We start from the raw sequence: 20,918 nt of genomic DNA on the forward strand, positions 1-20,918 counted from the left end.
TGAGCCACAGGCGCCGCCCTATTTGTACCATTTTTGAACAAAAAGTTTTCTAAAACATACTGCAAACTTACATGGTTATTAACCATATGACAGAGAATCTTACAAATTTAGGACTCTCCATTGTTCTTTATCTGCTATGGGTTTGCACACCAGATAAAACAATCTACTTAGAATGGCTTTCAAATCAAAGTAAACAGGCTGAACATAGCTGGAAAAAGCTAAAGTGTTTGTGACAGACTCTGGTGCTACACAATAGATCTGATCTCACCTATTCCTCCACCACTGAAAGTAAAGGTTTCAGGAGGGTGACTTATAAAGTTTTCCTGCTAAGGTTTTAGGAGGGTGACTTCTGAATACTGTATTTATGTGACAGAGCTATATAAAAACCTGACAAATCATAAGACATTAAGGAACTTGGCCTACTAATTACCTGTTTGTACCTTAAAATCAATTAGTCCTTACCTAAAATTCTATGAGATTTTGAATTCAACAAGTCTTCTCTGACCAAATGTCATTTCTAAGACAAGACTCAAAGAAGAAAGACAAAGTCTAGTTGATCCTTATCTAGTAAAGAAGACAACAAAGGGGAAAAAAACCACATACACAGGATGCTACCAGGAACCTTTGGAAGGCTGCTCAACCAAGTTTAAGCTGCCATAGGAACAAAGCAAGGTCATCCCAATAAGGGACATCCCAGCAAAGGCATGTGGACACGGCATCTGGAAGTAGGCTTGACAGATGAGTAAGTTCCAAAAGATTTCTTCCAAATCTGAAGAAAGATCATCTCCATCTGACTAAGGAGCAGTGAATAGTCCGAGGGCCTAAGAAAAATGGTGCAATTTGCTAAATCATCTTTTGATTAGGCCAGATTGTAAAGGATTTTAAATAGTATGACTGCCACTCTGAAGGCAAAGGGAAGCCCCTAGACACAGGCTTCACAACTCTCCAGTAACAACTAGAACTGTTTTGAAAGCCCACTGCCATGGTGCCAGACGGACTGTTGAGGGAGAAGCCAGCAACACCAGAAGACTAAGAAGCCATTTTAGGAAACTGGCAAAAGAGATGGGGCCTGAATTAGCACAATGGGAACATAAAAACACTAACAAGTACTTCTTAGGAAATAACTTTTATGAGATACACTTCTAAATTTAGAATTGATAGATCCAGTTATAGATGAGATGTAAGGGTTAAGAGTTAAAAACAGGCACTCTGGGAGGCGGAGGCAGGAGGACAGCCTGAGCTCAGGAGTTAGAAACCAGCCTGACCAAGAGCAAGACCCCGTCTCTAAAAATCAGCCAGGCATTGTGGCAGGTGCCTATAGTCCCAGCTACTCAGGAGGCTGGGGCAAGAGCATCTCTTGAGCCCGAGTCTGAGGTTGCTGTGAGCTACACTGCCACGGTCATCACCCCCAGGGTGACTGAGTGAGACTCTGTCAGAAAGAAAGAGAGAGAGAAAGAAAGAAAAAAGAGTTAAAAACAAGGTTAGAACTTCTGAAGCATGCATTCAGTTCAACTGACTAGAAAGCTGCTGGTGGCATGAGCTGGGGTCCCTTGTGGCAAGGATTAGAAAAATAGGTGGAGGAGGAGTAAGGGGTGAGAGACCACGTGCCACCTGAGAGCGCTTATGTCTGTGGCACAAGGAAAACGGAGCCAGGATTCTGAGGGACACCGTTAGGGGTCAGGAAATGACACAGCAGGTCTCAGGAGAGAAAGGCCACAATGTAAGTTTGGGAATCACCTGTAAATATGGGATAGGTGATACTGCCAAAGAACCAGATATTTTCAAATGAGCAGCTATGTGCATAGTATGTATTTTCAGGCAAAAAAATAAAAAAATAAAAATCCAAGAGTAAATTTTTCCATTTTATTTATATTTATTAAAGTATTAATCATATATATATATATTTTTTTTTGTAGAGACAGAGTCTCACTTTATGGCCCTCGGTAGAGTGCCATGGCATCACACAGCTCACAGCAACCTCCAACTCCCAGGCTTAAATTTTAATGAATGAGAAAGAAATGTTAAAAATTGTGTTGCTGGTATGCTTCAGATTTTTTTTTTCTTAATTTAAAACACATTGGCCAGATGTGGTGGCTCATGCCTATAATCCCAGCACTCTGGGAGGCTGAGGTGGATGGATTGCTTGAGCTCACGAGTTCGAGACTAGCCTGAGCAAAAAGGGACCCCCCACCCCCTACTAAAAATAGTAAAAACTGAGGCAAAAGGACGGCTTGAGCCCAAGAGTTGGAGGTTGCTATGAGCTATGATGACACCACGGCACTACCCAGGGCAACAGCTTGAGACTCTGTCTCAAAAACAAACAAAAAACCAAACACATTGTATTTACTAAAGACATACATTAGATGAACATTATAAAATAAAAACTCTTCTGACATAGGTGTAAAAATATTTCCCCCAGGGATTTTTCCTAGTCTAATTGTTTGTTTTCACAACTGCCTTAAAAAAAAAAAAAAGTAGGCTGAGCTACAGTTAGTAATGTTCTATAGTCGTTTACAAGTTGTCTGGCTAGTGATCTGACCTACAAATAACGTGATTAACACGTCAACACACACCATTCACATACGGAAAACACTAAGTAATGTGCACAACCCTGCCTCAAAGAGTTTTGTTTATCTGATTAAGATCTTTATCATAATATTTCCCCAACATAGTAGCAGATAAGAGGAATGCTTGCCATTTCAAATAAATTAATTCTTTCAATGATGTGATATCTATGAAATTAAGTTGGTACAGACCACTGAGTTAAGACAGTTGCTTGAACACAAATAATTTCCTTCTAAATCTCTCCCAAACCCCACCACAACAATAGAAAGGGGGCTTTAAAAAAGAACACAAACCCTTAAGGATGAGGAAGAAAGGAAACAAGAGGCAATAACAATTTGGAAGCAAGAGAGGAAGTCTACATAAAATTCCACTCCCAGTTCTGGAAAGCCTAGCTGCCCCCTTCCCCCTGGAGAAGGGCGAGGAAGGGGACCCCCCAGCACTGCAGAAGCAAGGGGGGCTTGGCCACGCGAGGATGGGGTGCCTCCCACTGCTCCTCAGACACCCCCAACTCTCGTGACCTAGACTGGACAGTTCTCAGAATGCTGGTAGCCACCAGACCAGCCAGATGAAGACCTGGAAAATAATATTTTCAGCTTCCTCAAACAGACAGTTTGGTTAAGTTACCACAGAGAGAGAGACTGAGGGACCTGTTCCCACCTGCTTTCATTCAGCTTTTTAATGTCATACTTTTTATAATCATGAACAAATAAGCAAGGATCATGGCAGGAAAAACCAATGAAGATTTTTTTTTTTTTCTAGAAAATTCTCCAGTACCAAAGATCTAAGTTTCTAAAAAGAGCCATTAGCATATAGGCCAGATTTCTAGACTAAAAATGGGCCCACAGCACAGCACAGTCCTCCCATGTGAGATTTCCTGGGACACTTCTTCTTTCTGGGCTTACTGTCTTATTTTAGAGGAGCAGACCCTTTAGTAACTTCCTGAGGAAAAGTAGCATGTCATAGTACTTGGTGGTTGTTGAGAATTCGCATGTTGGAAAATATCTTTACCTCACACCCTCACATTGCCTGACTGCTTGTCCGGCTAGAAAATACTAGGTTGGAAACTATATTCCTTCAGGAAACTGAAGGTTCTTATAATTCTTCTTCTTTTTTTTGCAGTTTTGGCCGGGGCGGGTTTGAACCTGCCACCTCCAGTATATGGGGCCGGCGCCCTACTCCTTTGAGCCATAGGTACCACCCAGTTCTTAAAATTCCTTATCCAATATGGAGTGACCCCCCCAGGACAATGGTAAAGGGAAATTCCAGGATCTGAAGATGACCAGTTCAGAACATGACCAGTTCAGAACAGAAGAGGGTGGTAAGGTCTCAAATCCACTTCTTTAGGAAGGTAAATAAGGGTAAAGTCTGATCTATATAAATACCTCAAAATGAGACTTAGACAAGGTCTAAGGTAAAGAAAGGGTAATTAATAACTACTTAGAAAAAAAACAAAGACAATTATTAACTCCAGAGGAAATAAAGGTTGCTCAAGAAATGCAGTCACAGATTACCATGGACCCTGAATTGGCTTGTAAATAGCATTGCCTAGTTATAACCATGTAAACGCTGAATACTGACTTAATTGATATTACTATATAGCTTCTTTGGGTGGGAAGGTTATCAATACAATGCCTAACACTAAAAAGTTAAGTGATATTACCGACAATATTAAGAGAAAGTTTTATATATATTTATATATATATAAAAGAATCGGGCACGGTGGCTCACAGGTAATCCTTACACTCTGGGAGGAGGAGGGTGGATTGCCTGAGCTCACAGGTTCGAGACCAGGCTGAGTGAGAGAGAGACTCCACCTCGAAAAATAGTTGGGAGTTGTGGTGGGCGCCTGTAGTCCCAGGCTTGGGAGGACTGAGGCAAGAGAATCGCTTGAACCCAAGAGTTTGAGGTTGCTGTGAACTATGACATCATGGAACTTTACTGAAGGCGACAAAGTAAGACTCTTGTCTCAAAAAAAAAAAAAAAACCTAAAAAGGCAATAGTTGTCTCAGAACAGGTATAAATGGGGGAAAGGGTTAGGAGAAAAAGGAGGACTATGGACTAGCCTATGCTCCTACAAACCTTGAAGAAATGTTTATTCTTTAAAATTAGGTATGGAGGTCAGGTGTGGTGGCTCCAGCCTGTAACCTCAGTACTCTGGGAAGCTGAGGTAGAAGGATCCCTCAAGCTTAGGAGTGTAAGACCCATCTGATCAAGAGCAAGACCTCGTCTCTACTAAAAATAGAAAAACTGGCTTGGCCTAGGGGTGGGCACCTATATTTCCAGCTACTTGGGAGGCTGAGGCAGGGGGATTGCTCTAAGCCAGGAATATGAGGTTGCTCTGAGTTAGGCTAATGCCATGGCATTCTAGCCTGGGCAATAGAGCAAGACTCTGTCTCAAAAAAACAAAATAAAAAAACCCCAACACTTACCTGATCCAAGCCAGAGTATCTGCACATAATTATATCTTTTCCCTAAAAAGATGAATCACTACTTTAACATAAGCTCTTACTGGTATTTAATAATTCCTGAGGCTATTCACGTATCTCTGCCGTGGTTTTCCAGACACAGAACGCACAGGGCCCAGACACTTCACATAGCTCTGCCTGAGCTGCTGAGAATCCAAGAAGAGTACATTCATACAAGACTTTAACGCAACAGTAAAGAACTGGCAAAATGGTTAATAGCTCTAACCAAAACTTAAATCTTACAGGTCAAATGGATCACAGGTACCCATGCCTTTCAAACCTGTTTGTACATACTGGGAGTTCAATATGTATTTTTTGAAAAAATAAAATACTTTTTAATTAGCATTAATACCACCACATTTCTGAGTTTGGATAATGTCCAAATGATGCTTATTGACACTAAGTGATGGGTCCTTTCCCATTTCAGGTTCAACATCAACTGTACAGTAAACATCGCATTAGACTTTTACTGTTATTTGTGGCAGCAATATTTGGGAATACATTTTGCTGTCTATCCCCATTACTTTTAGTTGCGGTCAAAGCAGAGCAAACTGCAAGGTACTGACTTTCAAATCAGGAGATCTCAAAGCTAGTAAAGTTTTTGAGGTTTTGAGGAGCTGAGTTCAAAGGCAAGACTAATGACCTGCTGATGAATATAACAATTCTTTCAAGTGTTCTTTACAATTATGATGAAGGATTCTTTCATTAATTCAGGAATAATTTTTAAGGACTTCATTTTACATAAGATAAAACTGTCAAAATTTTTTCAGAAGACCATATATAAGCATAATATTTCTGGAATGAAATGAAACTCAAAATAGGGCTTGACTTTAGCCAGCAAGTCACCAAAAAACCAAGTTAGGGGCACAATTTATAAATACTATTCTCTAGTAGAATTTGTGATAAATTAGCAGGTGACATGATTACAAAGATAGCATTTCCAGCTGTGAACAGCTGAAGAGAAACTGCTGTTGATGGAAGAAGACCGGAATTTCCACAGTTCTTATTCCTTACACTTGCCCTAGAAACAGGCCCCAGCCTGGCAATTCTTTACAGGATGACCCAAGGACAGGTTCTAAAATAAATGAATACCATGTGGATTGGCAGAGACTACGTAGCAGCAAAAATGAAGGCCAATGAACACAGATCTGACTGGAGATAACACAAAGGCAAGTGCTTGGACAGGGCCGACGAGAATGAGCAACCATGATGTAGTTAATTTAACACTGGATGCCCCAATAGCACAGCTCAAATTTGAGCTACCTCTGCTCAACAACTGTGAGTATTTACATAGAGCACAACTCTGCTGCTAGCTCTTCAGTCTACAAATAGCTCAGTAAATAACGGGCACACGACATGGTCAGGGGCCAGTCCTATCACTGTGCTTGTACTGAGGGATGCTCAGTAAACTGAACTTCCTGTTCAGCTCACACAGACAAGAAGCATGTTCATGCTCTGTTGCCTCCTTATATCCCAAAGATAAACCTGTGACATTTTATTCAAATGAATAATTAAGAAAAAACTAGCCCCCCCCCCCAAAAAAAAAGAGAGAGAGAGAAAGGGGCAGTGGGGGCGAATCTGAGGCACATTTTAAAGGGAGTTATAGAAAAAAGAGCTGATCCCGGCCTACCTTCCTCCCCTTCCCCCCGCTTTCTTAAAAGTGGTCTGCCCTCGATTAGTTGGAGCCCAGGCCTCCAAGCGCTTCCCTGAGGGTAGGTGGTAATGAAGTGAGTGAGCTTGTGCAGGGTCATGGCGAGTGGGCCCAGCACGGACTGCACTGAGAGGTTCTGCACATGGGATCCTGGGAATGTGGATGCTGCCACTGGTGGGACTACGGATCTGCAGTCTGAGGCTAGTGTGTAAGTATCTCGAAATAAATGAGGAAAGTAGTTACGACAAAAAGAAGGACAATGTCTCAGTGGAAGTGGCACTGGCAAAAAAACTGTACATTAAAGGAATTCTGAGACATTGCATGATATCAAAAGGATGGAGAATCAACCAATGGAAGTCCATCCAAACTTTGGAAGAAGTATGAAAATTTGCCGGGACAAAGAAAATGCTGGCTCTGAATCCGAAATTCAGGATGAGAATAAAGTGTACACTGTTCCAAACGTTCTTACACATTTTTCCACCATACACACACACACAAAATTATGCTTTGTTTCTAATATTCTGGATTATAGTTTACTAAATAGATCCTAATTTTTCTATTTTTTTCATTTCACTTATAATGGACAGTAAAAGAATTTTTAAAGTTTCAACGAAAATTTTTAAAAGCACAAAATAATAATAATTTCCCCTCCAGAAAAGAAGACTGCTTTGCGTGTTCAGATTGCAAGGTCGTTTCTACCATCTGGCACTACAGCATACTCTAAATCAGGCGTCCTCAAACTTTTTAAAGAGGGGGCCAGTTCACTGTCCCTCAGACCGTTGGAGGGCCGGACTATCGTTTAAAAAAAAAAAAACTATGAACAAATTCCTATGCACACTGCACATATCTTATTTTGAAGTAAAAAAACAAAACGGGAACCAATACAATCACACCGCCTCATGTGGCCCACGGGCCGCAGTTTGAGGACCCCTGCAATCTCTGGCTGCCATTAACCTCAACAAAAGTCTATAAAGAAAAGAGGGTCAGGGAAAGGGGATGTCACTGGAATGGACTGGCCGGATCGGGTTGAGTTTATTCCCTGCCTACCTTCCTCCCCTTCCCCCCCATTTCTTAAAAGTGGTCTGCCCTTGATTAGTTGGAGCCCAGGCCTCCAAGCGCTTCCCTGAGGGTAGGCGGTAATGAAGTGAGTGAGCTTGTGCAGGGTCATGGCGAGTGGGCCCAGCACGGAATGCACTGAGAGGTTCTGCACATGGGATCCTCCAGCCTTCTCTTGGTGGGAGCTCTCTCCCAGGTAATGATCATCTTTATAATCTGGCACACGGTACACAAAGCAGCAAAATTAAATTTAGCCCAGCGTTGTGGTGGGCACCAGTAGTCCCAGCTATTCTGGAGGCTGAAGCAAGACAATCACCTAAGCCCAATAGCTGGAGGTTGCTGTGAGCTATGATGCCACAGCACTCTACCGAGGGCAACAAACTAAGACTCTGTCTCTAAAAAAAAATAATAATAATACGGTTCCTCAGGTTGTGGTGACCCCCAACCATAAAATTATTTTTGTTGCTACTTCGTAACTGTAATTTTGCTACTATTATGAATTGTAATGTAAATGTCTGATATGCAGGATGTATTTGTGAAAGGGTCGTTCGACCCCCAAAGGGGTCTCAACCAACAGGTTGAGAACCGCTGCTTTAGGGCATGTAAATCCGAAGATCACTTCCAATTACCTTGTAAAGTGACCTCATGAAGCTGAAAAGGTAACTCTTTAATTGTGTTTAGCCCTGGCTACCGTGAAGAACCAAGTGAGCTCGCTGAGATAGTCGACACAGCAGGGGCACCTGCACCTTACACACTTGCAGATACACATCAGCGTATATTAGTACAGTGCACAGCCACAGCACGCAGATATACATTTGGATATTAATAAGCTTAAGTAATCATTTCAACATTGGTATACTACTCATGTCACAAAAATGCAAAGGTAAAAGCCATCTATCTGTTTACTTAGGAAGACTTCCAAATTAAGATTTAAATAACACATGAAAAGAATATAACAGACCACGAGGAGAGGACACAGGGAAAGGCTGAGGAAGCAGAGGATGACAAGAGGGGCAGTGAGTCTGAATCCATTCAGAATCACAGCCCTGAGCCATATCCAGTCCTTGCACGTTACAGAGGAACAAACCATGACCCACGAAGCTGAGCAATTACACCCAAGATTACACGACCAATGAGCCCGAGCACGTAAGACTCTCTAGCTGAAGTCCCTGTGTATTGATGAAGAAAGTAAAACAAAAATAAGCACAAAAAGAGCTCACTTATGTTGCATTCAGTTACCTGGTTAAAAATCAGAGAACAGAGAAAGAATAACCAAACCAAAAGCCACCCCAGAGCACCACACAGCTGGCCCAAAACTACAAGGCCCTACTCAAACAGTTGGGTCCTGCAGGCTCTCACAGAGAGATCAGATTGCTACAACTCACTGCAGCACACAACCAAGTTTGGCTGTCTGCCTCCCTGGTCTAAGCAGACGGGAAAACAGGATTAGAAGGACCTAGTAGGTCTTCATATACCTGGCAAAATCAGAAAAAAAATCTCATCTCTGTACAGTATCAGTAGATGAAGCGCTAGCCCGCATTTATCTTATGGCTGATCTTCAGCTATTTCCACATTGGTACAGAAGGACAAGCAGTTACATCAGCCTTTGTGCTCCCAGTAACACCAAGCCTGAATGAAATGAGGTTTCTTCCGGAGTTCTGCATAAATCTTGTATAATAGAAAAACAATAATCTAAATATATAACAATGAAAGGATTAAGTAAATTATAATACATCCATAAGATAGAATATGCAACCATTAAAAATATTTATAAAACATTTTTAACAAAATGGGAAACCATTTGTGTTATTTTATAGAACCAGAAGAAATATTTTACATATAGAAGACTAGCCATTATACTTTTTAGTTTAAGAAAAATAGGACAAGAAGGAAATCCATTAAAATATTAATGATGTTTTTCTCTAGGTACAGGAGTACGCGGGGTGGCCGTCTTCTTGCTAGTCTATTTTCCAAACTTCCCATACTGAGCTAATATACTATCTTATAGATGGAAGAAAGAAACAAAAACCAAAACTACCCATGTTTTGTAAAAACAAATAAAAAAAGATGTTACTATCACAAAAATGTAAAAAAATTATCAGTATTTTCTGATGAATAAAATCTTACCTTAACTTTCTTTTTCCATGTGGATTTTTGCTTCTCCTCTTCCTCCTCAATTAACTTAAGTGCCAGCTCTTTGTTAACTTTGGGCAATTTCTAATACAGAAAGGAGAAAAAGCTGTACTAAGTTAAGATAGCTATATTTTACCCTTAAAGGTTAGCAGCTCTGTAAGGAACATAATTTCATAAATAGATAACTAATTCTTATTTTCCTTAATTTCTTTATTCCCAGAGTACGAAATGTACACCCAAGAGATGTGTCAGGTGGGTCTCACGGTACCTGGCTTATGTGGCGAGGACATGCCCCACCCAACCTGTCTCAGCACATAAAAGCTGAGAGAGGCTGCATTTGGCCCACATTAGACATGAAGGGTCTAGAACCCCTCACTGACTGACAAGAGGCCAAAGGGTTTGGTATTGCAGCCCCTGGCTGGAGTTGCAGGGAACAACTAAAATGCTACCAATATGTTACCTACACTATTTCCTGCTCCTGAGTACCAAATTTCTAAAGGGAATCCTAGATGTGCGTCTGACAGCTCTCAGGATAAAGTCATACGCTGTCTATTGTCTTCTTCCATTTAGCATTTAATGTTCCATGGTACAGTAAGCAAAATACAACTTTGACAAGTACTGTAAAGAGCTGGGGCAAAAGGGCTCCTCTGCTCAGACCCCCCGGCAAAACATGCACATTCATCACTTCTAAGAGATAGACTGGAATAAGGAAACATGCTGAGGGTAACTGCTGAAAACATTAGTCTTTTGTACTGAAAGAGTATACATGTTTATACACACGTACATACATGTAGACAGACTTACATAGTACGTTACATGTTCAGTTCTGAATACTGGCATCATTGGGTGATTAAACCTAATCAAGAGGGTGGCCAGAGACACTGTGGGTTGGTATCACAGGACAACAGCTCCTTTTTTCAGTCCCGGTGGCAGCGGTGAGTGCTGGTTTGCAATTTCCAGCACTCCCAGGTATATCCTCCTTATGCCTCAAAGTCCCCAGTGCCCCATCATTCCTGTTCCCCAGCACTGAAGAGGTGGCTGCTCTCTGCAGTTAACGTCTCTTACTTAGTGGTTTTGCTTTGTCAGTTCTCTAATACCTGGTTAATAATTCTTCACATTAAATTCTCTCTGCCATCGTATTTTCTTAGTGGTACTGATACTATGTCATCATAGTATAATTTCCAATAATACCATAAGCACAAAGTTTATAATGATAAAACTAACACATGAGATATACCAAAAATATTAATAAAACGCACAGCTTAGAAAAGAATGACCAATTTCTTTGGAATAATACACGAAATGAAAATTAAGTACTCTTCTCCGCTAAATTCCATGGTAAGTGCATTTACCTTTAATTGGACTCTCTGGGCACGTGCTTCTTCTATCTTCTGCCGTATTTTATCTTTCCTATACTCTTCATAAGCAAATGGATTTACCATCAATTTCACCTTTTCAAAATGAAAAAAAATTTTTAAATAGAAGAATGGCATTTATTGACATCATTTTTATATATACCCTATTATGCCAAAGAATAAACAGATCTTATAAAAATCTTCAGTATGTTTTATGAAAGGTACAAGCAGAAAAGAAATGGCTATAGACTGCTAATCAGTCACCTAAAATAACAGTGGTTTTTTATTTACCTTGTGATAGAGTCTTATGTCCATGAAAAATCCGTGCATATATGCCCGGAGAAAAGGTGATCCAATGAGATGTGTGAGCCCTGGGGAAAGTGAATCAAAAGATGACAGGTCTTCATGAAATTTGAATTAACACTGAACAGTTTTTCTTAGACAACAATTTATTATAATAAGATTTTTCCTTCTGAGCAAAAATTTACAGATCAGAATTACTAATCTTGGCTGGGTGTGGTAGCTCACACCTGTAATCCCAGTACTCTGGGAGGCTGAGGCGGGTGGACCACCTGAGCTCACGAGTTTAAGACCAGCCTGAGCTAGAGAGAGAACCTGTCTCTGAAAACAGTTGAGCGTTGTGGTGGGCGCCTGTAGTCCCAGCTACTCAGGAGGCTGAGGCAAGAGAATTGCTTAAATCCAAGAGTTTGAGGTTGCTGTGAGCTGTGATGCCACAATACTCTACCCAGGGAGACATAGCGAGACTCTGTCTCGGAAAATTAAAAAAAAAAAAAAAAAGGTTCAGGGGTGGCGCCTGTGGCTCAGTGAGTAGGGTGCCAGCCCCATATACCGAGGGTGGCAGGTTCAAACCCGGCCCTGGCCAAACTGCAACAACAACAAAAAAATTGCCGGATGTTGTGACGGGCACCTATAATCCCAGCTACTCAGGAAGCTGAGGCAAGAGAATCGTCTAAGCCCAAGAGCTGGAGGTTGCTGTGAGCTGTGACACTCTACCAAGGGTGACAAAGTGAGACTCTGTTTCCCAAAAAAAAAAAAAAAAGGTTCAATGGCCCCCAGGCTGGATTGAACCCAAGATTTTGAGATTGCTGTGAGCTATGATGCCATGGTAGTCTACCAAGAGTGGAAAAATGAGACTTTGTCTCAAAAAAAAAAAAAAAAAATTACTAATCTTCATTATCTGCAGAGAAAATTTAAACTACTTCAGTAATATCATCCTTACTTATTCTAAATATAATACTAAGCATAAAAATGATGAAAAAGTCCTTATGAACTATAATAGACTGTTAAGGTTCTTTCTACTATGAGTAGTTCTCAGATTTTTGATTTCCACAAACCAATTCAATTTAAAAACAATATTGATGATCAACCATAAATTGCCAAATTTTATACTGCCAAGCAGAAATATGGGGAAGGACAAGAAGAGAAACATTGATATTACTCATATTTCCAGAAACAAAGGACACTGTCAGAACAATAACACAGCAAGAACATACTCTTCTTAAGAAAGACCAGCTGGGGTGGTGCCTGTGGCTCAGTGAGTAGGGCGCCGGACCCATGTGCCCAGGGTGGTGGGTTCAAACCCAGCCACGGCTGAACTGCAACAGAAAAATAGCCTGGCATTGTGGCGGGTGCCTGTGGTCCAAACTGCTCAGGAGGCTGAGGCAGGAGAATCGCACAACCCCAAGAGCTGGAGGTTGCTGTGAGTCCTGTGACGTCATGGCACTCGACTCATGAAGTCGAGGGCGTCATACCGGTATGAGTAGAGGACTCATACCGCCAGGGTGGTAAAGTGAGACTGTCTCTACAAAAAAAAAAGAAAGACCAGCTGACAAATTTCTACCAACATAGATAAACAGAGCCAGGCGCACAGATACCTACATTAGACACACACTCTTCATTGTGGACTGATGAAAAGTTCACTGCCAATCAATTCAAAGGGTCTCCTAGTTTTAATAGATGTGCTGGTGGCCACATAAGAACACTCTGCTGATGTCACAGGCACAATTTGTTAATTGAAAATATTTACACAGGAAAAAGTTATGAATGACGTGACATGAAGAGTGTCTATGGTATGAAACTAGGTGACCATCTTCCTGCAGAAAACATCACTCTGATACCCAATTTTAGAAATAACGCATCTAGACCTGAAAATCAGAGAGTAGGCAAAAATCACAGAGTAGTACAAAATAGCATATACATTATAGAACAGGGCCAAGTAAAATCCAGGGAATCTCTTAATTATAAGACTTGAACAGAAGAATACTTTCATAGAATTCATTAGGTGAGTAAAACTACACGGCTTGGACTGTCACAGAGGAGTCTCAAGAGGGATGAAGCTTGCTGGCATGTATCAGAGCAACAATCTAAAGTTACGCACCTACACCTGTGTTTACTATCTAGTCTTTCCTCAAATTATAAAATACACTTGCCAAGAATAATAGCAAAGACAATCTTTGTTTCTTCTATTAACATCACAGAATTATTCCTTAGTTAGGTCTTACATAAAGATCAAGCAGAAAGCTTTTCACAGCAAAATAATCCTAGACAGAGAATCTGACCACAGCAGCAATTCCCATGTTAGCTCCACAAAATACTCTCCCGAAAGATCTCGTGAGGAATAAAAGGTTCTATGGTCAAGCAAGTTTGAGATATGTTTCATCCTTTCTTCCTCTGTCTGGAGATTTACAAGGTAGGATTATATTAAAGGCTCTAAGTCCAGAAGTAAAGAAATTGATTTAACTTTGCTTAACCCGGAATTTCCCCAATTTTTTTTTTTGTTGTTGTGGTTTTTGGCCAGGGCTGGGTTTGAACCCGCCACCTCCGGCATATGGGACCGGCGCCCTACTCCTTGAGCCACAGGCGCCGCCTGGAATTTCCCAAATTTATTTGCCACAAATCTCTTAAAATATTAGTTAACATTCACTCACTCCATTTAAGACACTGTGCTAAGTATTTTTCAGATGGTATCTGATTCACTCCCCAAGCAACTCTATGGGTAGGTATCAGTGTTATTCCCACTTGACAGATAAGGAAACCAAGGCTTAAAGAGGTTAGGTAAATTTGCAGTTAGGCAGACACAGGAGGCAGAGATAGGCTGTCAACACTGCCGGTCTATCTCTAACACCCCCCACGTCGGCCACTGTGCCATCCGAGGAGTCCCGCCACAGGTTCACCTTCCATAGAATAGTCTACAGGAAACACCAAGCTGTAGGCTCAGGCTCTGCTAAGGCCATACTGGGAAGAATCAGAACTCACAAGTCTTTAAAAATTAATCTTGCACTAAAAATAATCTCACTTCTACTCTTAAGATAACCTATTTGAAGGTTTTATATATAATGGGAAAGAATAACCAATGACTCATTTAATTTAAATTTAAGAGATATTAATAATATACGTAAAAATGCTTTCTAATATTTTGAATATTATATCTACTTCTAAAGTTTTAAAAGTGAGCAGCATGGGGCGGCGCCTGTGGCTCAGTCAGTAAGGCGCCGGCCCCATATACCGAGGGTGGCGGGTTCAAACCCAGCCCTGGCCAAACTGCAACCAAAAAATAGCCGGGCATTGTGGCGGGCCCCTGTAGTCCCAGCTACTCGGGAGGCTGAGGCAGGAGAATCGCTTGGGCCCAGGAGTTGGAGGTTGCTGTGAGCTGTGTGAGGCCACGGCACTCTACTGAGGGCCATAAAATGAGACTCTGTCTCTAACAAAAAAAAGAAAAAAAAAAAAGTGAGCAGCATGATTCTATTAACAAAACGTATCTTAACTGTAATCCCAGCACTCTGGGAAGCCTAGGCGGGTGGACTGCCTGAGCTCATGAGTTCAAGACCAGCCTGAGCCAGAGCGAGACCTGGTCTCTAAAACTTGCTGGGCATTATGGTGGGCACTTGTAGTCCCAGCTATTTGGGAGGCTGAAGCAAGACAATTACTTAAGCCCAAGAGTTTGAGGTTGCAGTGAACTATGAAGCCATGCACTCTACTGAGGGTGACAAAGTGAGACACTATCTCAAAAAAGAAAAGGGAGGACGCTTGTACTAGACTGTTTATCGCAGCTCAATTTACAACTGCCAACATGCAGAAACAGCCTAAATGCCCACCAATCCAGGAACGGATTAACTAGCTGTGGTATATGTACACCATGGAATACTATTCAGCCACTAAAAAAGACAGAGACTTTACATCTTTTGTATTAACCTGGATGGAAGTGGAACACATTATTCTTAGCAAAGCATCACAAGAAAGGAGAAACAAGAATCCTATGTACTCAATTCTGATATGAGAACAATTAATGACCTAGCACACGGTGGGAGATGGGGGGTGGGGAGAGCAGAGGAAGGGAGGGAAGGGGTAGGGGGTCACGGGGATAGTGGTACACCTTTTGGGGGCAAAACACTATATGGGAGGGTCTTTATTTGACACAAGCAATCAATGTAACCTGGTTCTTTGTATCCTCAATGAATCCCCAACAGTATAAAAAAAAAGTATCTTAAATTTATAACTACTTTCTTCATCCAAAATAAACATAGCAAAGAGACCAAAAAAACACGTACAATAACAAGTTTTTTCCTCTTCAATTATAGTTACACCAATGGTGGGGCGTGTCAGGTACTGACCCCACTGCTGTTGTTTTTGTACGCTCTGTTGTTTCACATAAACAATACACCAACCCCCTTAAATCAGTGAGGTCATCCCCCCCGCCCCCAACTTTGGGATGTGACTTATGTAGGTGAGTGTGACACAAACATATCATAAAAATTATGTCGGAGATGTTTAAGAACACACTCAGTAGGAAGATCCTATTTCACTCTACTTCATTTATTTGTGTGCAGTTTTTGGCCAGGGCTGGGTTTGAACCCGCCACCTCTGGGGCCGGCGCCCTACTCCTTTGAGCCACAGGCTCTACTTCATTTATAAGTCATTTATCAACACTATATTCAGTTTTTTCTTTGTGAACACATTAAAACTTAAAAGAATTCTGCCTAGATTAACTGCTATGAAACAAACATACCTTAAAAATAAAGTTTAAGAACCATTCAATTAACCTAATTATGACATGATTCTATTTTCCTTTAATATTCAACTGCTATTGCACATCTGTTCTCTCCAAAGACAACTAAGTTTCCTAGACTAGTGGAGAATGAAGCCTCTAAATGTTTTCACTCTCAATAATTTGCAACATCCCTTTTGCCAACAACATAAGAAGAATGTGGTGTGCTCTCTATCCTACAGAAGAGTGCTAGGCCAGAGGGGTAGACCAGTTCTTCCTGGGGACTAGTAAGGCTGGAAAAAGAGCATGAACTCTGGATTTAAACCCCAGATTTCAAGTTTACCAACATTGAAGCCTTTGGCAGGTTACTTTTATTTTTCTGTGCCTCAGTCTCCATGTCTATAAAACAGAATCACAGTAATAGCCCACTCCATAGGGGTGTGAGAAGTAAGTAAGTTATATGTAGAATGCTTAAAACGTCGCCCGCACATAGTAAGGCCTGTACTCTAAGTGTCTGCTGTTCTTGTAAGACATTTCTTGGTTTGTAACCTTTAAACATAAAGTAACTATTAAGGTCCTATTATATCTAAAGGCTCAGCCTATGGGCTCTAAGTTTTGGATTGAGTCTTTTACAAGCAAACCTAAAAGGAGCCAGAAATCACTTACTTGTGGTCTCCCAGATATTTTTGAAACCTGATTATATTTAAATAGCACTTGAAAAAAATAATCGCTTCTTTACAATTTTTTCCCTAAACATAGTCTTTGAAAAACAATTATTTTTCATTTAAGATATTAAGAAGTTTCAGAGGTTAAGTTTGCCTGAACCTTTCCGTAAGCAGTGATCATTCATCTGACGATTTATAGGAGGTTTAACATCTGATTTGGCAGAAAGGGAAGACTGGAAGGTCAGATAAACATGGCACAGCCAATTCTAATGTTCAAAACTCAAAAAACAGAAATGAAATCATTTTATAAACATTGTATTTGTTTTTTTTACCTAAATTTTCGAGGTCTTTTTTGGTGACAAACTTGTAATCATCATATACCGTGCTTTCTGGATTCTCTTCTAATTCTTCTGTCAAGTTGTCCAGGAAGGAGCACCACCCAGGGGCAGGACCCAAAACCTGTTGGTGTTAATTAAAGGTTAGTAAATGTACATTCTTACCATGTTAGCTTAGTTATTTTACAACCTGATTTCCTTAAATATAACTTTTAAGTCTTTGTTTCTTTTAGAAATAGTGAAAAATAAATGCAATGTATATAATGAAGAAATCCATAATGCAAGAGAATAAACAAAGTAGGAATAATTTAGGCTTGTCAGGGAATATTATCTCAGTCTAGAATACAAAAGCATTATTTAATGTTCTTAGATCAGAACTATCAAAATATAAATAAAAAACTCAGGTACTTATATAACATTATTCATATATTCACCCATCAACTCCCCTTGTTCAATGTAATACTAGAATTCTACAAAAGCACATTTGGCCCATTAAATTCTTTTAAAGTTTGCCATCCATAATGAACTAAAGTCTAAAAGAAACATTACCTTCTAAGGTTTTCCAATTAATTACTTGATGATTACATTCTATTCTATATGGTCTACTTCATTTCATTTATTTAACTCATTAAAAATTAAAATTCCAAACCATAGTAAATAATAATATATTACATTCTTGCAAATAGCTAAAAGAATAGATTGTAAGTACTTTCACCACAAAAAATGGTAAATACTATGTGAGGTAATGAGAATGTTAATTGCAACAATTCATCCATTCTACAATGTATATATAATTAAAAGCATAATGTTGAACAAGATAACAGTATACAAATTTTATTTGTCAATTAAATTAATTTTTAAAATGTCTATAATAGAACTCTTCAGACTTAACTTTAAAATGGGTGGCACCTCTGCCATATAGATGGTCTTTGGAACAAAAAAAAAAAAAAAAACAGAAAAAAAAAATGGGTGGCCAGGACCCAAAAGTTATCCCAGTGTAAGGCTGAGGAACAAAAGACTGAAAATAATTTACAACCAACTAATAAAATAATGAATAGTTAAATTTTATAATCCAACTACTTCCATAAAATACTATGGTCGCTTTTTACTTTTTTGCTATTGATATAATTTTTTCCCAACACGATGCCATACCCACTGAGGTCAGTGCTTATCCAAAGGAAACCTGTTCATTCAATGGAAAAGTTACGTTACTGAAACTCTCCCTTACATTAGAAACTTTCTGATGAGAGAACACTGGATTCAGACAAAATGAAAACACTCGAATTCCTTACTAGTGGGTATAAGAACAGTTTTTGGTGAAAGTCACATATATTTCTGACTCCTATGCAAGGTGACACTATTTAACCAAAGGACCTCACAATAAAGCAGTTTTACCTTTAAATCAATCATACACGTGGGCTTCAAAGATGATAAAAAGATTACACTGTGTTCACTAACTTTTGAGAGTAAAGGGCAGGGATACTAAAATATCAGGCCAGATGTGATTTTACGTTCATAATGTTCCACAACATCCTTTTTGGTTATCTGGATTCAAATTTAATTGCTTTAAATTACCTCTCATGGGACAGGTCTAGTTAAGGTAAATAATCTCTGCAATCAGATTCATGGCCATTAAATTTTATAAGAGAAAATATTTCCATCAAAACCAAAATTAAAATATAGTCGTTGAACTTTATTAACCACGTTTCCCCAGTTCCTTTTCCAAGGAAAAAACATCAGAACCATCATGACACAGTTGGAATTACAGATCTACACTGGTATAAAGTGTAAATTTTATCCATATTAGAGCTTTGCTGAGGCTTAACTTTAAGTTGCAAAAATAGTGATTGGTTTAACCAATAAGGAGGGCTTAACCTTTAATGTGTAAAATTTCCTTGCTGCCTTCATAGCCATAATTTATGTTAAACCTCAATTAATCCTTAAAAAGATATTAATTTATTTCCTAAATTTCAGGTTTTATAAGTTCAAGAAAACATCCATTTCAACCACAGATTATTACTACTACATCAGGTTTTCTATATTCTGTATTCTATACTTCAATCAAAACTGATTATCTACTTAAATGGAAGTTTTGTTTCAAAAAATGGTGAAGATTGTTCTATTTTAAACTTTTACTGTTGGCTAATGACCTTTCACTTTGAATTTATAAGAAATTCTTTTTTTTTTTTGGCTGGGGCTGAGTTTGAACCCACCACCTTAGTATATGGGGCCAGCACCCTATTCCTTTGAGCCACAGGTGCCCCCCTTGTAAGAAATTCTTAAAGTCACAGGTCAGTAAAAGAAGAAAACTGAAAAGTTACTTATCAGATTGCTAGAAAGAGATAATAAGGATCCCTTAGCAACTTCAATGATAATCATATCAACCAATCTAACTAGAAATACTTGATTCTCCAAAACATGAAGAATATCTGCTAAGCTCAGTGGCTCATATCTGTAATCCTAGCACCCTGGGAGACCAAGGCAGGAGGATGCCTTGAGGTCAGGAATGGGAAACCAGCCTGAGCAAGAGTGAGACCCCCCATCTCCATTAAAAACAGAAAAATTAGCCACGTGTCATGGCACATGTCTATAGTCCCAGCCACTCCGGAGGCTGAAGCAGGAGGATCATTTGAGCTCAGGAGTTCAACACCAGCTGAGCAACAGCGAGACCCTGTCTCTACAAAAAAACAGAAAACGTAGCCAGGCATGATAGTGGGTGCCTACAGTCCCAGCTACTCAGGAGGATCACTTGAGCCCAGGAGCAGAAGTTGCAGTAAGCTATGATGACACCACTATCCCCTAGCTGGGGCACAGAGTGAGATGGATGGACAGAAGGCCAGAAGGAAGGAAGGAAGGAAGGAAGGACCTTCATCATCATGACCTTTATCATCAAGCAGCCACATATGTGCTTGTTCCAATCCAGCTGGGCAGAAGGATCGATTTTAAAGGGCATGAAAATACATGCCACATGGGCGGCGCCTGTGGCTCAGTCGGTAAGGCGCCGGCCCCATATACCGAGGGTGACGGGTTCAAACCCGGCCCCGGCCAAACTGCAACCTAAAAATAGCCAGGCGTTGTGGCAGGTGCCTGTAGTCCCAGCTACTCAGGAGGCTGAAGCAAGAGAATCGCTTAAGCCCAGGAGTTGGAGGTTGCTATGAGCTGTGTGAGGTCACAGCACTCTACTGAGGGCCATAAAGTGAGACTCCGTCTCTACAAAAAAAAAAAAAAGAAAATACATGCCACATGCCCAAGATTATCACTGCTTCTATGATTAAAACCTGCCTTTAAGATTTTAATTATAAAAAAAGATTTTAATTATAAATGCTTAATTTTAAAAGTAAAAATTCTTATATATTCTGGTAATGAACTATAAGTTGGAAAGAAAAAGAATGAATATTAAAATTCTTAAAGACTTGATAGAGACAGATACTCCTCCTTCCATTCCACTTTTGAAAAATCACTGTGTTACATCCCAAAGCTATGTTAAAACAGAAGAAAGAAGGCTTGGCATGGTGGCTCACTTCTGTAATCCTAGCACTCTGGGAGGCCAATGTGGGTGGATTGCTTGAGTTCATGAGTTTGAGATCAGCCTAAGCAAGATCAAGACCCCCATCTCTAAAAATAGCCAGGCACTGGGCAGGCACCTAAAGTCCCAGATACTAGGGAAGCTGAGGCAAGAGAATCAATC

General features: G+C 40.1%; 1 protein-coding gene across 3 annotated transcripts in view; it reads right to left on the minus strand.

Moving 5' to 3' along the window:
- Nucleotides 1–20,918, minus strand: part of NOL10 (nucleolar protein 10) — a 112,696-nt gene that overhangs the window by 19,183 nt on the left and 72,595 nt on the right. For all 3 annotated transcript variants that reach the window (XM_053588926.1, XM_053588928.1, XM_053588925.1), the window contains 4 exons: nt 17,228–17,354; nt 11,517–11,596; nt 11,223–11,321; nt 9,865–9,954 (listed from right to left, as the gene is read on the minus strand). In XM_053588926.1, coding sequence (XP_053444901.1) covers nt 9,865–9,954; nt 11,223–11,321; nt 11,517–11,596; nt 17,228–17,354 — 396 coding nt within the window. The remainder of the gene's footprint in view (nt 1–9,864; nt 9,955–11,222; nt 11,322–11,516; nt 11,597–17,227; nt 17,355–20,918) is intronic.

This window comes from Nycticebus coucang, chromosome 4 (genome assembly GCF_027406575.1).
Source record: "Nycticebus coucang isolate mNycCou1 chromosome 4, mNycCou1.pri, whole genome shotgun sequence".
In the NCBI taxonomy this organism is placed as follows: Eukaryota; Metazoa; Chordata; class Mammalia; order Primates; family Lorisidae; genus Nycticebus; species Nycticebus coucang.